This window comes from Neltuma alba, unplaced genomic scaffold, assembly GCF_004799145.2.
Source record: "Neltuma alba isolate B1F8T4 unplaced genomic scaffold, ASM479914v2 tig00010682_pilon, whole genome shotgun sequence".
Classification (NCBI taxonomy): domain Eukaryota; kingdom Viridiplantae; phylum Streptophyta; class Magnoliopsida; order Fabales; family Fabaceae; genus Neltuma; species Neltuma alba.
The window spans coordinates 77315-92815 of NW_021635523.1; the positions used below are offsets into that span (position 1 = coordinate 77315).

Here is a 15501-nt window from a genome sequence, read left to right on the forward strand (position 1 = left end):
GGGGCTGTTCATTGTTATATGCTAGCTTATATGACGAAATAGGAATGTTTTTGTCCATAAGAATGGCACTGGTGAAATGAACAGTATTCTCAACCATGCTACTGCTATTCTGAACTGCATGGCCAATGCTTCTCACAAACTAAATGGCATTAACTTGGAGAAGAATAGGGTGGCTCTACAAGTATCTTCTAATCTAGATATGGAAGCCAGAATTTATGTTGATGTCGAAAGTGCTTTTTCGCACAAGAATACTGCTGCAACAAGTGGAGGAGTTTTGCTGGATAAAAACAAAAATATTATTGAAGGCTTCTCTTCTCATTTGAACACGGGTGATGCCCTTTCCACCGAACTATGGGCTTGTCTTTTTGGTTTGAAACATGCTTGGGATAATGGATTCAGAGATGTGGTTCTAAGATTTAATTCTTATGATGCCATCCAACTATTGAAGGTTGCTACTCCTGATACGCATGAGGATTGGTCTCTTATAGAAGGGGTGAAGATGATGTTGTCATGGGACTGGAAAGTTGAATGTCAGTTAATTGCTAGTGATGACAATCTAGTGGCGGATGCTTTGGCCAAAAAAGCTCTCAATGATAACCCGGGTTTCCTGACCCTAGACCCTGATAGTGTCCTGACCTTTTTTAGCCTCTGAAGGCATTGGGTAGTTTTTTGGTTTTTCTCTCTTTTATTACTTTCCTTTGTATCAAAAAAAAAAAAAAACAGAACAATGGGTATGAACACTACGGTGACTTTTCACTGAGTAATAAATGAAACAAGCTCTTTTGCACAATTAAGTGGGTTTAAGGTAACCTCTAGAGAAGCCAATCTATTCGAAAGGGGCATGGCAAATAACCGTTGTGTTCCCGCATCAAATGCTTTTGATAAAAAGCAACTTCTAATAGTGATGAATTTGTTGCTTTCTCCTCCGTAAAATCTATTTTCTTTTGATCTTATAATTTAAAATACATTTACACTGAAATTCCAAAAGATTCAATTAACCATGAAAACATTTTAGATCATTTCATAAAAATTCAAAGCATTGTTAAAAAAAATATAGAGAAACATAACTCGAGTTTCATGAACCCTGATTCGAATTATTCATGAATTTTGAAAATTGTAGAAGGCGACTTTTCAGCCTCTGTATGAGCTACATTACCTTATGAAATAATTTTCCCAAAATTTTCAAGCTAAACAATAACCTCTAACTATTTTACGTTTAATTTATGAGAAAATGGGCCTTTAATTTTTAAAATTTATCTTTAAAATTATTTAATCTAATTTTGAGGAATTAAACCTTTTCATAAACTTCCTAAATTCCTAATTAACAATCCATAATCTTTTCTTAATTTTTTCAGGCCTTGACATAATTTTAATAATTATATGCCTATTAATCTCCTTAAAATTTCACCCAAAAATAATTTTTTAGCCAAATTAATTGGTTTGAGCCCTCTTTATAATAATTTTACTATGCCTCAAAATACTTGTTAAATCTGAGATTTTTCTCTAATTTCAGGACACTTTTCCCATGATTATACTTTTTCCTGATATTTTTTTTATTATTTTTGTTCTTGAAATTACTATGTTTTTCAACTTTTGACCCAAACTAACTTATTTAATTTTTATTCAAAATTCAAGATGTTATATTAAATAATTTATGAACTAGCTAAAATGTTGAGATATGTTAATAACACGGATGGAAATAGGTTTTTCAAACATCTCATAAATCATATTTTAATAAAAATTTATTTGAGAGTGATGGAGGAAGAAAGAAGCAATTTGACACAAGAAAAAATATTGAAAGTTTAGTGAGACAATACAACCGGCGTATCGAATTTTTATAAAGTATGACTTACATTCTTACTGACAAGTTCAAAAAGAGATAACTTAAGAAAGAATTTCTAATAATGAGATTGATGATGATTTACTTTACAATTGAAAAATATATATAAATCATTGTATTATTGCAACTTAATTGTATATAAAGAGTTCATTAGACATACATACATGATCTCTTATTCAAGGGAAGAGGGAAAAAATCTAGCTACCATCCACCGTACATGTGGGGATGAATTATGCAATCCAACAGAATCGGAGAAACAAAAATGGAAAACCTTTATAATGGTGTTCAATTCTTAAGCTGCACAAGCTGGTGCAGTCCCTGTAATTGTTGGTTGGACATTGGCACATTTTGCAGTTACCGCAGCTCCATTGAATGTGAGATTAATGTTACTAAGTGTAACATTAGAGCATGGTACTCCACTACTACATGTTAGAACTACTCCTTCTTGAGTTTGAGATGTGCCACTAATGTTCTCGAAACTCACGTTGCTTATCTTTATCTTTGATGGAGTCTAATCAATTGAAGACGAATACCATAGTTAGATCACAAAAAAAGTCATACAAGTCATTGATAATATAATGAATAAAGGGAATTGAAATTAAAGAGTTAAGACTTACGTACCGATTTGTCACACTGATTTGATGGACAATATTCTTGGTCTATTAGGATAGGGTTTTGGACATTATTCATGATGATGTCTTGAAAATGCATATCAGTAATAGTAATATCTCCTGGAGTACCAGGCCATGTCTTGATCCTCACACCGTTCATTGTGTTAGATACTGTACAGTTTTTAACATTAACGTTTGAAACAGGTTGTTCATTATTATATCTTCCAAGACTTCCAACGCTAATGCCATGACCAGGTCCACAGGTCACATTTACCACGGTGACATTTGTGTTACCATCACCTAACGAAACACAATCATCTCCGGTAGCGATATTGGTGTTTGCAACACTCACTCCATTTGATCTTCCAATGTGGATTCCATCAGTGTTTGGACTATCTCCAGGTGCACTAACGTTAAACCCATCAAAGTTGAAATTGTTACATGAAAGGACATTAACATGGAAGTTTTTGCTATCTTTCGAAGTCACGCCCCTAACATAAGAATTATTAATGAAATTGAATCCAAAGTTCTGTTCAAATCACAAGAAACTCTTATTAGTTCCAAGCATTATCGAGAATAATATGATTTTAGACAAGGGAAGATATTGTTTTGACATTACTTACCATGGTAGGCCAATTGCAATTCGGATTTTTTGCACAATCATTTGCTTTCCAAGCAGCTGGACCTTGGCCATCAAAAGTTCCAGTACCAGATAATGTGAAAGCATTCACATATCCTATCTTAACCCATTGGTCTACCCCTTTTAATGCAGCAGGATCTGCTGGTGCTTGAATCACACCATTAACTTGCATCTCAATGGTTGGAGCCTGACATGGCCCTTTAAGGTCAACTGCATTCATATTGTAAGTCCCGGCACCAACTAATACTTTGCTAGCCTCAGTGGCTGCACATGCATCGGTCCATGCTTTTGTGAGAGCCTTCAACAACAACAAAAATATACAAACATGTTATTAAAAGAACAAGAAATATTATTGATGTTTTATCCTAGCTTATATAAATTTAGCACTACTAGAAAAAATACAATTGACAGCGCTAATTTACATACGGCTTGAATATAATATAGCATAGCATTACCTCAGTTATGTCCCCGTTAGGGCTTCCACCATAGGCAGAAATATCGAAGTCTTTTGCTTGAGCTATAATGGTGAAACCCAGAAATAAGAACAAGGAACATATTGTAAAACTCAGTTTCTTGTACATTGTGATTGTTTCCCTTTTGTGTTATAACTTCTCCTAATTCTTTATTGTAAACGTTGTTTCTTTTTTTTTTTCTTTTTTTTTCCTATGATGGAAACTGATTTGGTGGTTTAGTATTTATAATCGCAGAATTTAATGCCATAAATAGTAAAAAAGGTTAAACTGATTAAACACCACTAACTTGGAAAGACTATGACCATTAAGACTATGAATGAGAGAGCGCATTTGTAGGGGCGAAGAGTTAGAAAAGATCTCCAAAGAACCGCTTGTCAATTAAATTGACCTTTACTTTTGAATATCTTAAAAACAGCATATTCCCTTTCTAAATGATTCTAAAAGCTTTGGGGAAAGGTGGGGAAAAAAGAAGAAGAAATTCTTATTTTTCCATTACTAATATATAGCTTTACTATACAATTGCCCCCTCGCATGCCTGGATTATCACCTAAAACAAGAACAAAATAAATAAGATTATTTACGTAATAAAAAATATAACATAATTCACAAAAAAAAATAACATAATAAATTATACTGTTTTAAACATATATATTTTTGACCAGTTTTTTGAACATTTAATTTATTTAAACATTAAGTTGAGAATCTTATTCTTGAAAAATTCATTATAAAAATTTTATAAGTTTATATATTTATGGTGACTACATTTATAAATGTTAAAATACATTTAATGAATGCGCTGGCTGTCGAAACTAATGTTCTTTATAATCTTGAATTGATGGATTGGAAAAATGAAAAAGATAACTCGTGGCCTTAATTTTCTATCAATATTTTCCTGCTAAAGTTAGAGAAGAAGTTGAGATTTATATGATTTTATTACTTGTCCTAAAATCGTAGTGGTAACCGCTTGGTGTCATATCCGGCACTCCAAGTACTTGTTAAACAAGAGAATTTCAGACATTTATGAGCTGAATGAGTTACTAGAGTTCAGAGTCGTCTGTTAAAGCATGGGGGAAATGAAAGAGTCCAGTTGGACCAAATGCATAAGTTCGAAAATTTTTGAGCCAAAAGGATAATTATGAAAAGTTTGCCTAAAAATCGAGAAAAATCCCATAAATTTTAAAGGTCGCTTAAATCTCAAGAAAATGAACTTAAGTCGGATTGTATTAATGCCAAAAATTGACAAACTTGAATCTGTTAATTAGTTCCCCCAATGAGACTTTTGCAATGTCTTGTATAAGAATATCGTAAAGATCATGACCTGCAGGATGAGGGGATTGATAAGCAAATGTATCTCTGAGGCTGAAAGACTAATTTAAGATTTATAAGGCATGAAGCTTTTCAATATCTAAAGAGGAAAAGGGGATACGAGATGTGATTTGGCACTGAAAATTGATTTAAGTAAGGATTATGACCAAGTTGACTGGATTTTCTTAATGGTGTGATGTTAAAGATGGGATTTTGTAGTTAATGGGTGAGGTGGACTATAGAGTGCATTATTTCAGTTGAGTTTAAGCTTCAAGTGTCAGGCATGAAAGTGGCAAATATCAAGCCAAAGAGAGGACTTAAACAAGGGAATCCTCCCTCCCCTTATCTCTTTATCATTGCAGCAGATGTCCTCTCAATGATGGTGCTAGTTCATGTAAGAAATAGTGATTTGGTGGGTATGGGACTATATAGAGGAGGGCCCATGCTCTCTCATTGTTTTTGTTTTTCTTTGGCAGGTTATGCGTTTTATGAGAGCACAGAGGGAAAATTATATGATTCTTAAGAAGATACTGAACATTTACAATGCTATATCAGGTAAGTAGATGAATTTGGAAAAATCCTGTTTTTCTTTTCTACTAACTCTGCACTAGAAGCCATATAAGTGGTTGAGAGCAAGCTAAGTGAGTTGGGTGTGAAACCTGCCAGTGAGCTTGGGGAATATTCAAGCCTCCCACTGGTTTGCGGCACATCTAAAACCTCTGCACTTGCTTTTGTGAAAAGTAGGATGTCATATGACAAAAAAAATAGAAAGTAAGATATGTTTGAAACTACAAGGATGGAAGCAAATTAAAAACTCTTGACATTTACTGGGAAAGAGGTGTTGATTAAGGTTGTTGCTAACTTAATTCTAGTTTATCCAATGTCAATTTTTTTTTTCCCCCAAGAAGGGTTGTGAGGAGATTGATGGCTTGATCTTTGAATTTTGGTGGGGATAGAATGAGCGCGATGATGGTAGAAGAATTCATTGGAAATGTTGGGATCTTGATGTCAAATGATAAGAAATCCGGTGATATGGGATTTAGAAGTTCCAAAGCTTTCAAAAGTAAGGCTTTGTTAATGAAGACTGCTTGGAGGATGTTGCAGAATCCTAGTGATTAATGGTGCAGGATTTTAAATTAAGCATTTGGAGTCTTCATGAGCCCCCCCCCCAAAAATAATTAAGCATTTTTTATGGAGAATGCTTAATGATGCTCTATCAACTAAAGACGCTTATGAAAAGAAAATGTGCTCAGGATGATTTATGTCCAATTTGCAGCAATAATGAGGTTGAAACCATTGAGCATTTGATTATGGTGTGTCCCTGGGCAAACAGATGTTGGTTCGGTTGCTTCCTGTCCCTACCAATTCAAAGAGATGAGGCTGTGAGTATTATAAGAATTGTCCTCATTCGCATTGGCCTAGTTCCCCCCCCCCCCCGGGGTCTTGTATTTATGTGTTGTTTGGTTATTTCTTGTTTCTTGCTTGTTTATTTTTTCTTGCTGAACTTTTTCACTTGATGGATTACTGAGTGTAACATTTTTTTTTGGTGAAAATTATTACAATTGCCTTTTCTTTTTTAAAAAGTAAAATCTTTAATATGTAAAAATATTATTATTATTATTATTATTATTATTCTCAGGATAAAAGTGCATCCAACACTGCAAAATATTTCTTTCGGATGTGCTCAATGTCATAAAATATATTTTAGTTTATCTAGTATTTTGAAGTATTTTTTTAAATGCGTCTAATATTCTATTTGTAATGCAATTTTACTTTTTATCACACTTTTTCATATACCACTAGTTAGTTATCTTTCATATTTTAGTAGTCATCCTTAAAATTTTTAATAATAGTTTTACAATTTTTTTCAATAATCATAATAAATATTTTCTAGACTTATCTTTCATGTTGTCAACCTAATCTTTAATTATTTTCAGTACATAAATATCTTTACTTAACGGATCTTTTGAAGCTGGCAAAAAAAAAAAAACGATCTTTTGATAGTTAAAATTGAAATTAAAATTGCTCCTAAAAAATATTTTAAGAGTAAAATTGAACCACAAAATATTTTAAAATATTAGATGTGGTTTGGTTCAAAAAATTATTTTAAAATGTTGAACCTATTTTGAAAGCTGAATGAATAAAAATAGGATAATTTAGGATGATAAATGTTTCTGGAAAAATATTTGAGTATGTTGAACTGTAATCCTCATTTCTATAGAAAAATGAAAAAAAAAAAACTAAAAATTACTAGATATCAAGTAAATGATCTCTATAAATTTTTATTATTATTTACAAACGCAGTATTGTTAACATCAAATAAAATATTATTACCAAAAATCTAAAAGTTGCTATTGAGATCATTGAATATATTCTTTCCAAAATGAGAAAATGACAAAAAAAAATTATAATATTTCAATTCAAGCACTTAAGAAGTTAAAATCCCATAAGAGGAAGTGATGCCTGATTCAATATTTTGCAGATGTAGTCAAATAATTAAAATGTTTTTGTATGAGATTTTCTGAAAAATAAAAGCTATTAAATTTTTCATTACCAGTATATTTCTTGTTATTACTTGTTCAACACTTGTTATTGCTAATTTATAACTCATTAATAAATAACTTGTCATTACTAATATATTTCTTGTTATTTGCTGTTTAACATTGGCAGTTCACAACTTGTTAATAAACTTTTGACACAAATATATTTTTTTCATGTAAAATACCAAGTCAGATATCACTTTCTCTCCTGAAATTTTAACCTCCTAGGTCTCTGAATTGGAATATTAGAATTTCCACCTTCTTTTTATAGGGCCTTTTCCCTTCGAAAATTCTACCTGCTAAAACGTGGCAAGCTGATGTGGCAATTTATTATTGGCCTGCCCACGTAGCTGCCGGGACGCGCATGGTCGACTGGTGGAAGGACCCTGCGTTTTTCCCCTTCTGGACGACGAGACTCGATAGAGTTGCCTTCTGCTACGATTCGGCGTGCCAAGTTCCCGAGAAAGACGATGAGAAAGCTCCAATTTGAATCGCCATTTTTTCCAGCTGTGTCAATCTTTTTATTTTTTACGCTCATCAACTTCACTCCTTCTAACGCACTCTACGGACCGTCATCACCTGTGGTTCAGCTCAATCCCTCCAACTTCAAGTCCAAGGTAACAATGAAAGTGAAAATTGCTTTGTTTTCTCATTTAAATTGTTTCTATTCTTTACCCAATTTGTGATCCACTATATTTGTTGCTCTGCTAGAAAATATGATGCGTTCAAGTGAAATTTTGCGTCTTCTGTTTTTAAAACCGTGTGGGTATTTCTTTTTCTTTTCATCTTTGAAGTTGGTTGTTTGTTCGAATTACAGATGAAGTTACATTTTGTTTTATTAAATAATGTTGCCCGTGCGGAGTTTATAGATCTATTCTAAGGATTAACCATCATGTTTTTGGGACTCTGGGATCCGACTTTTCATAGTTGAATCTATACATTCTAATTTTGCTTCAGTGAAGTTCCTTACACTATCGCATCATGTTTCTTCGTCTTCAGTCACCATTTTGCCTGTATTATAGAAATTTATGGAGCCACAACTCTATGCAATATATATACTAATCATACTCGTGCACTTGCGTTAAAGTACGTTTCATGTTGTACTCACTTTGATGGGATATGGATTTAGGATGAACTTGTTATGATCCTAAGATAAGTAGGATGATTTGTTTTATGAAGATTAGGATAGGATTTCGTGTTTTGTTAGTATATTGATTGATTGATTTGACTATGTTTTAAAGTTGTGTTTTTCTTTCCTAGAATATGATAATATCTTGGGCGTATATATTTATTTTTAGATGTTAGACTTGTCGTCTCTCCCTCTTCTCTTCTCTCTTTTCCCATTCCCTCCTCCCGTTTCTAATCACCATGCATGTGTTTCGTTTTATAGCATTTTCATTGAATTTTATTTAACTTAGATATTTTATTTCCTTGTAATTCATTGCCTAATTCCAGCGTACTATTCCACTGTTGGTGAAGCTCTTTTCATGTAATGCTTCATGTATAGAAAAAGCATTGTTTTTATTTCCTTATTCGATCTTCTCAATTTAAACTTTCTCTGTGAATCCCTCTGGGGAGTAATATTTCTGTAGCTCTTCGCTTAAGGTAGTACTACTGAATTTAAGAGCGCTAACTGAATGCTGCAGGTCCTCAATTCAAAGGGAGTTGTTGTTTTCATATAATGCTTTATGTATAGAAAATCATTGTTCTTATTTCCTGATTTTATCTTTTCAATTTAAATTTTCGGTGTGAATCCCTCGTGTGAGTAATATTTCTTTAGCTTTTGGCTTAATCTAGTTAGTAATACAACTGAAGTTAAGAGTGCTATCTGAATGCTGCAGGTCCTCAATTCAAATGGAGTTGTTCTTGTTGAATTCTTTGCTCCTTGGTGCGGTCATTGTAAGGCTCTAACTCCTACATGGGAGAAAGCTGCTTCTGTCTTAAAGGGTGTAGCTACTGTTGCAGCACTTGATGCTGATGCTCACCAGGCCCTTGCTCAGGTTGCTTATAGTTCCAATCTTCATAGGCCCGTTTTGTGTTTTGTATCATATGGAGTCTGTTAAAACTGATATATCCCTCAGCAACCATCCTCCTTTTAATATGAAAATATTATTATACTCACTATTAATGCTAAACCTTTCTTTGGAGGACCAAGAATAATGGAAAATGTGAATTGTTATATATCATCGCTGAATGCTTGAACTGGGTAGTTTGATATAGATCATTTGAATAAGATAAAATGGGCCTTGCCACTTTGGACGTTTTGATCTAACTTGCATTGCTTAGTTTCATTTGATTATGCAAATAACATACGATATAAATACTAAATATATTGTGTCAGTAAATACCTAATATTTTTTATCATTTTGTAACTGAACATGACAAAGAATATCTCTGTTGTATTTATTCTCAGTATAGTTTAGCCAACTTAGATGAAACATTATCATGTGGTGTTTTATTTTTTACTTGTTATTTTGTTTTTTTTTTTTAATGTTCGTTTCTCCAATATAACATGCATTGCTGCTTAAATGATTAAATACATAAGCCATTACATACATTTTCCTTCAGTGGTAAGGTACATGATTTATTATTTTTCTCTATAACATTTTTATTTGAACTTGTTTCTTTCAATGTATTATAGGAATATGGGATTAGGGGATTTCCCACCATAAAGGTCTTTACACCTGGAAAACCACCGGTAGATTATCAAGGAGCTAGAGATGTCAAACCTATTGCTGAATTCGCTCTACAACAGGTTATGAGAATCTTTTATAAGTGATAGGAATCTAATCTTTTACAAGTGATAGGAACCCAGAGGCAATGCTGTCACTTTACATGCCACTAGTTAAGTAGGAGAAGACCCACCAGGGGAGAGGCTCGAAAAGAATAGATGGCATGCCAAGTGGCATCTTGGCATTCAACTTCCATGTGGCAGCCGTTGAGGAAGAAGTGTAAGGGATCCTATTCAAGAGGGCTCCTAATAATGTCATTTTATTTTTATTTTTGATGTAATTTCATTTAAAAGAGACATTTTGTACTTATTGGATTATTAGGAAGATTTGAAGTATTTTTTAGATATTTTGAGTTGTCCCAATTATCTTTCAAATCTATTAGTAGTTTATTAGATATATGAGTTGCCCAATAGAGATCTCAGGAATACTATTTAATGTCTTCTTATTGTGTTGCAATATTCTTGATTTAATATAGATAGGTGACATCTTATGATTTATATCGAATATTTTATAATATTGTTTTTTAATCTTTAGGGCTTTTAGGTTTTCTAGCTTGTCTAGAGTCTTGTTTTTCTATTCAAAGTCAAGTAATGTACATTCATGATTCGAATTTGAATAAAGAGTTTATTCAGCAAAATCATCATGAATGTACATTACTTGAGTTTAAATAGAAACAAGCTAGAAATCCTAAAAGCCCTAAAGGTTTTAAAAAAAAAAAAAAAATCTAAACATATAAGTGATAAAATGTCATCTACCTAAATTAAATTAAGAATATTGCATCATTATAACAAGAGACTAGGTAATGTATTTGAGATCCCTATTTGTCAATTCACATATCTAAAATAATATATCATAATTTAAAGTAAGATAAGCTAGTAATAGATTTGAAAGAACATTTGGATAATTCAAAATATCTGAAGGTACTTCAAATCTTTCTAATAATTTATTAGATACAAAATGTCTCTTTTAAATAGTAAAATTACATAGAAACTAAAAATGAATGACTTCATTAGGAGTCTCTTGGATCTTTTACACTCCCTCGTCGGGTGCCACTTGAAGTTGAATGTCGGGTAGGATGCTACTTGGGATGCCACTTATTCTTTCCGAGCCTTTCCTTCAATGGAGGTAATGATAGTTGTGCATAATTAACTTATTATTACATGCTAATTTTCTGTGTACATGTACAGATAAAGGCTCTTTTGAAGGAACGTTTGAATGGAAAGGCAACAGGGGGAACTGGTGGAAAGTCAGAATCCAGTGCTTCTGTAGAGTTGAACTCTCGCAACTTCGATGAACTGGTTCTCAAAAGCAAAGAACTTTGGATTGTGGAATTCTTTGCTCCTTGGTAATTGCATTCTATTGTCTGAATGTAGTGTGGCGGTGACTTCCTATAGTTGAGAAATAAGCCGTGATTTTTTGGATCTTAAATATCTATCACCTGGCTGAGCTTAAAGCACTTCTACTGTCATATTTTCAGCTTCATCCATAAATTTTTTTTCTCTTTTATTTCTTGAAGGTGTGGCCATTGTAAAAAGTTGGCTCCTGAATGGAAAAAAGCTGCTAATAACTTACAAGGGAAGGTGAAACTGGGTCATGTTGACTGTGATGCAGAAAAGGTATGCTCTTAAGTCATTAATAAAACTAGCCTTGACCAAAACGTTTATTGACCATTTTATTTTGGTCTATTTTTGTTTTGTTTGCTCTTTTCTTTTTTTTTTTATAAAAATTCGGACCTGCAACTTCAATTGTGTGTCCTCAGTCAACCTCAATTTGAAATGCAAGGCAATGTGTAATTTTATATGGGTAAGGCATTTTTGATAGACCAGACCTCTTCATGCACTCTCTTACATCTTCTGTACCCTACCATGTCCCCTGCCCTCTGTTCTAATTCTCTGCTATGCTGGCACTCCTGCCAAGGTAACCTTCTTATGATTCTCCATTATTTTCCCTTCAGCTTCCAGGTTATTACCCTGGGCTTCTTTGGCTTGTTACCCTTCTTTCTATTTATAAGTCTCAGGGGGCTTGGCCGTCCTAGCATGAGTCCTACCTGAAGGCTCTATATGTCCATCAAGAGTCTCCTTACTGTTCTTGTTTTTACTTTGGTAATTCCGTCCTACTGAATGGCATATCTTCAAACTGCTTAAATTGTTCTCTTGGAGTTGACTTGTCACTATTGGATAAAACCAAAGGCTTCAGCTGATGCACTATAAGTTCTAATCTGATACTCTAATTTTCATATATTTCTGACATTTCCTCTCGGGACATCACAATTTACATGATTGTACTGTTACTTTATGACTCCAGTGGTTTCTGTAATATTTCTGTGCCATGTCTTGTGTTCTATGTTTTTAAAGTTTGCGGTGTCAAGATGTTTGTTTCACGTCAAGATTCAATGTCTGTAGCATTATATGATTCTAATATCATCATTTAACTCTGACAGCTTCCCATTTTTCTGCCTATTTCTGTTTTACATAATACAATTTTATTTTTATTTTTCAAGTTAGATTAAACCAGATGAAATAATATGGGTCAAGAAACAATCCATCAATCTCAACTCTCTGGAAAGCCCTCTGTCAAGCACTTTTTGAATTGACATTCTCTCTATGATTTCTTTTTTTTCTAATATTTCTGTTACAGTAGTTGAGCCCTCCTTTTTTGTTTTAAGTTCGTGTATTTCTCCTTCCTTTTCTGCCATGTGACTTTTTCATTGTTAATACTATCATTTTGTTTAGCTATCTAAAAAAAAAAACAAAAAAGAAAAAGAAAAAGAAAAAAACAGAAGAGATTACATTAGATGGTTTTAACTAGATATGTTTTTCTTAATTTTTTTCCCCTCAAAATTCTGATGGTACTGTTGTTACCAGTCTTTGATGAGCAGGTTCAACGTTCAAGGATTTCCAACTATATTGGTATTTGGTGCTGACAAAGATACTCCAATTCCATATGAAGGGGCAAGGACTGCCTCAGCTATTGAATCATTTGCACTGGAGCAGTTGGAAACGAATGTTGCACCACCTGAAGTGACTGAGCTGACGGGTCCGGTAAGATTTTACCCCTTCCAATTGTACCCGGTCATTGGTTAGTTTGACGTAGTTATAGAGTTCTTTACATAAGCTTTTTCTATAGGATGTGTTGGAAGAGAAATGTGGTTCCGCTGCAATCTGTTTTGTTGCTTTTCTTCCTGATATTTTGGATTCCAAGGCTGAGGGGAGAAACCGTTACCTTCAACAATTGTTGTCAGTTGCTGAGAAGTTTAAAAGGAGCCCTTACAGGCAAGTAGATATGAATCATTTTTACTTATTCTTTTCCTTTAATATTGCTTTCCTCTTTTCTGATCTCAATTTATTCTTTTGTCAAAGTAGATATTTTCCCTTGTAAAGTTTCTCAAAAATTGAGGTTATTTTTTTTAACATTTAAACCATGTTAATATTGAAATAATAAAATCAACGTTGCACAGAGCCATACAAGGTTGTCACTATTTTTGACTTGTGAATAGTGGAACTCCCAATAAGTTTTTAACCGTTTATATTGATTAAATGTTGCAAAAGCTTTGGGGAAATGGAGATAGGTGGATGCCAGGTCATTTTTTTAATATCAAAATCCAAAACATGTATCCAGCACACCCTTTCTCTTCTGAAAGAATTTTAGACTTCAAACTCCCACACCTGAAATAACCGATATCTAGAACGCCTTTAAATGTAACCAAAAAATAAAATGCCCGAAGTAGAAAAACTATGTTGTTTTCATGTTGAAGGTTAGCATTTGGTATCAGATAATGATATGAAATATATCCGATACCGTTGTTGACCTTTTAAGCAGTGCATGATGGTATTAATTTAGCATAAAAAGTTGTAATGAATTTAACTGTATATTTATTTTATTGTAACACATGGGTATTGGGTATCGGAAAGCCTATCCCTCCTTGATCAATTTGTATATCTAATTTCAATTGGCCTGGAATCCATTGTTGATTGGATATTTGGTTTGTGCCTTCCATAACTGATAGGCATTTGTGTACCCTTTTGGCTGAATATCAAGTACCCTAAATAATCCGCTAGATTTCTATAATTGGATACATCAGCAACTTTGGTCATGACTTGTGATGTTTCCTTTTGCCTACAGCTATGTTTGGACAGCAGCAGGCAAGCAGCCAGATCTTGAGAAGCATGTGGGTGTTGGAGGCTATGGTTATCCTGCTCTTGTGGCTCTTAACCTCAAGAAAGCCGTATATGCTCCGCTCAAGAGTGCTTTTGAGCCCGAACACATTGTGTAAGTTTGTCATTCGATAGAAATACTGAATACTTTTATAGAGAAATGCACAAAAGTGCATGAACACTTCGCAATTTGCTTTCAGTGAATTTGTGAGAGAAGCCGGACAGGGCGGCAAGGGCAATTTGCCCTTGGGAGGCTCACCTGCCATTGTGAAGACAGAGCCATGGGATGGGAAGGATGGAGAAATAATTGAGGAAGATGAGTTCTCTCTTGAAGAACTGATGGGGGAAGATACTGCTTCTAGCAAGGATGAGTTGTGATAGGTGAATAAAGAGATAATATGGGAAGGTAAAACTTGAGGTCCTAGGCGATTTTGAAGCCACAGGAGGAAACATGCCAGCATCTGCAAGAGTCCTTGTTTTCATATGATTGAATGGCCAGACAGGGAACGAAACGTATTTATTTGATGACTGTGTTCACTTTTCGGTACTCTGATTCAATGGTCCTTGTTAAAAAAGGGAGGGTTTGTGACTTGTGAGGAGCATCATGTGTTTATCTGATTATGACTGTTTCCTGTTGCTGCTGCGTGTGCTTACAAGGTAAGTGGTTTACACCTCCCGTGGTCTAACCAGTTGGATTGACAGCCGTATCTATGACGTAATAATTAAATAAAAATTTTGCAAAAAATATAATAGTATATATAAGAAATAAATTCATAAGTCTAATTCTCAACATAACGACACTATAACATGAAGTTTTCAGCTAAATGACGCCATATGATAATTTAGTTTGAAAATATAATAAGATTTTATTTTTTTAATATTTTTGCAATGAGTCCAAAGGACCATTCGATTTTTTAAAATTGTTTTGGTTTCCTGTCTTAGTCTAGGCTTTGCCTTAATGATGGCTTCACTTCAATTCAACACGGTTTAATCACGAAAATGGTCGAACTATTGATTGGACTCGTTAAAGGCTTGGTTTGGACTGAAAACTGTTTTTATGGTTGTGTTAGATTGGAACTGACACGTGATTTGAGACGAAAGAGTTTTTAGAAAATAAGAAAGTTTTTTGAGCATCATTAAAAATACTGGACAAAAATTAATAGAAGTCTGTAGAGATTTATAAAAATTGGCACCCTCAAAAAGTCC

At 33.6% G+C, this 15501-nt stretch overlaps 2 protein-coding genes across 2 annotated transcripts; one reads left to right on the plus strand and one right to left on the minus strand.

The window, feature by feature from the left end:
- Nucleotides 1-2132: 2132 nt before the first annotated feature.
- LOC114758222 (polygalacturonase-like) lies at nt 2133-3672 on the minus strand. The gene is made up of 4 exons (XM_028947248.1): nt 3547-3672; nt 3075-3389; nt 2462-2980; nt 2133-2351 (listed from the first exon to the last, which is right to left on the minus strand). The coding sequence occupies exons 1-4, from the start codon at nt 3670-3672 to the stop codon at nt 2133-2135; spliced, it is 1179 nt and encodes a 392-aa protein (XP_028803081.1).
- Nucleotides 3673-7806: 4134 nt separating this feature from the next.
- On the plus strand, nt 7807-14968 carry LOC114758217 (protein disulfide isomerase-like 2-3). Its single transcript, XM_028947243.1, has 9 exons — nt 7807-8026; nt 9251-9409; nt 10051-10164; nt 11329-11486; nt 11658-11757; nt 13006-13182; nt 13268-13413; nt 14264-14410; nt 14496-14968. The coding sequence occupies exons 1-9, from the start codon at nt 7880-7882 to the stop codon at nt 14671-14673; spliced, it is 1326 nt and encodes a 441-aa protein (XP_028803076.1). The 5' UTR covers nt 7807-7879; the 3' UTR covers nt 14674-14968.
- The last annotated feature ends 533 nt before the right edge of the window (nt 14969-15501 follow it).

What these genes read in the sequence shown, in the direction of transcription:
- LOC114758222 (XM_028947248.1), bottom strand. Translation starts at nt 3,672, where the DNA reads ATGTACAAGAAACTGAGTTTTACAATATGTTCCTTGTTCTTATTTCTG. An exon ending in ATTGCAATTGGCCTACCATG is followed by an intron (nt 2,981 to 3,074) that starts GTAAGTAATGTC and finishes TGATTTGAACAG; the next exon opens with AACTTTGGATTCAATTTCAT. An exon ending in CAAATCAGTGTGACAAATCG is followed by an intron (nt 2,352 to 2,461) that starts GTACGTAAGTCT and finishes TCAATTGATTAG; the next exon opens with ACTCCATCAAAGATAAAGAT.
- LOC114758217 (XM_028947243.1), top strand. Translation starts at nt 7,880, where the DNA reads ATGAGAAAGCTCCAATTTGAATCGCCATTTTTTCCAGCTGTGTCAATC. An exon ending in TTGACTGTGATGCAGAAAAG is followed by an intron (nt 11,758 to 13,005) that starts GTATGCTCTTAA and finishes TGTTGTTACCAG; the next exon opens with TCTTTGATGAGCAGGTTCAA. An exon ending in TTTAAAAGGAGCCCTTACAG is followed by an intron (nt 13,414 to 14,263) that starts GCAAGTAGATAT and finishes TTTTGCCTACAG; the next exon opens with CTATGTTTGGACAGCAGCAG.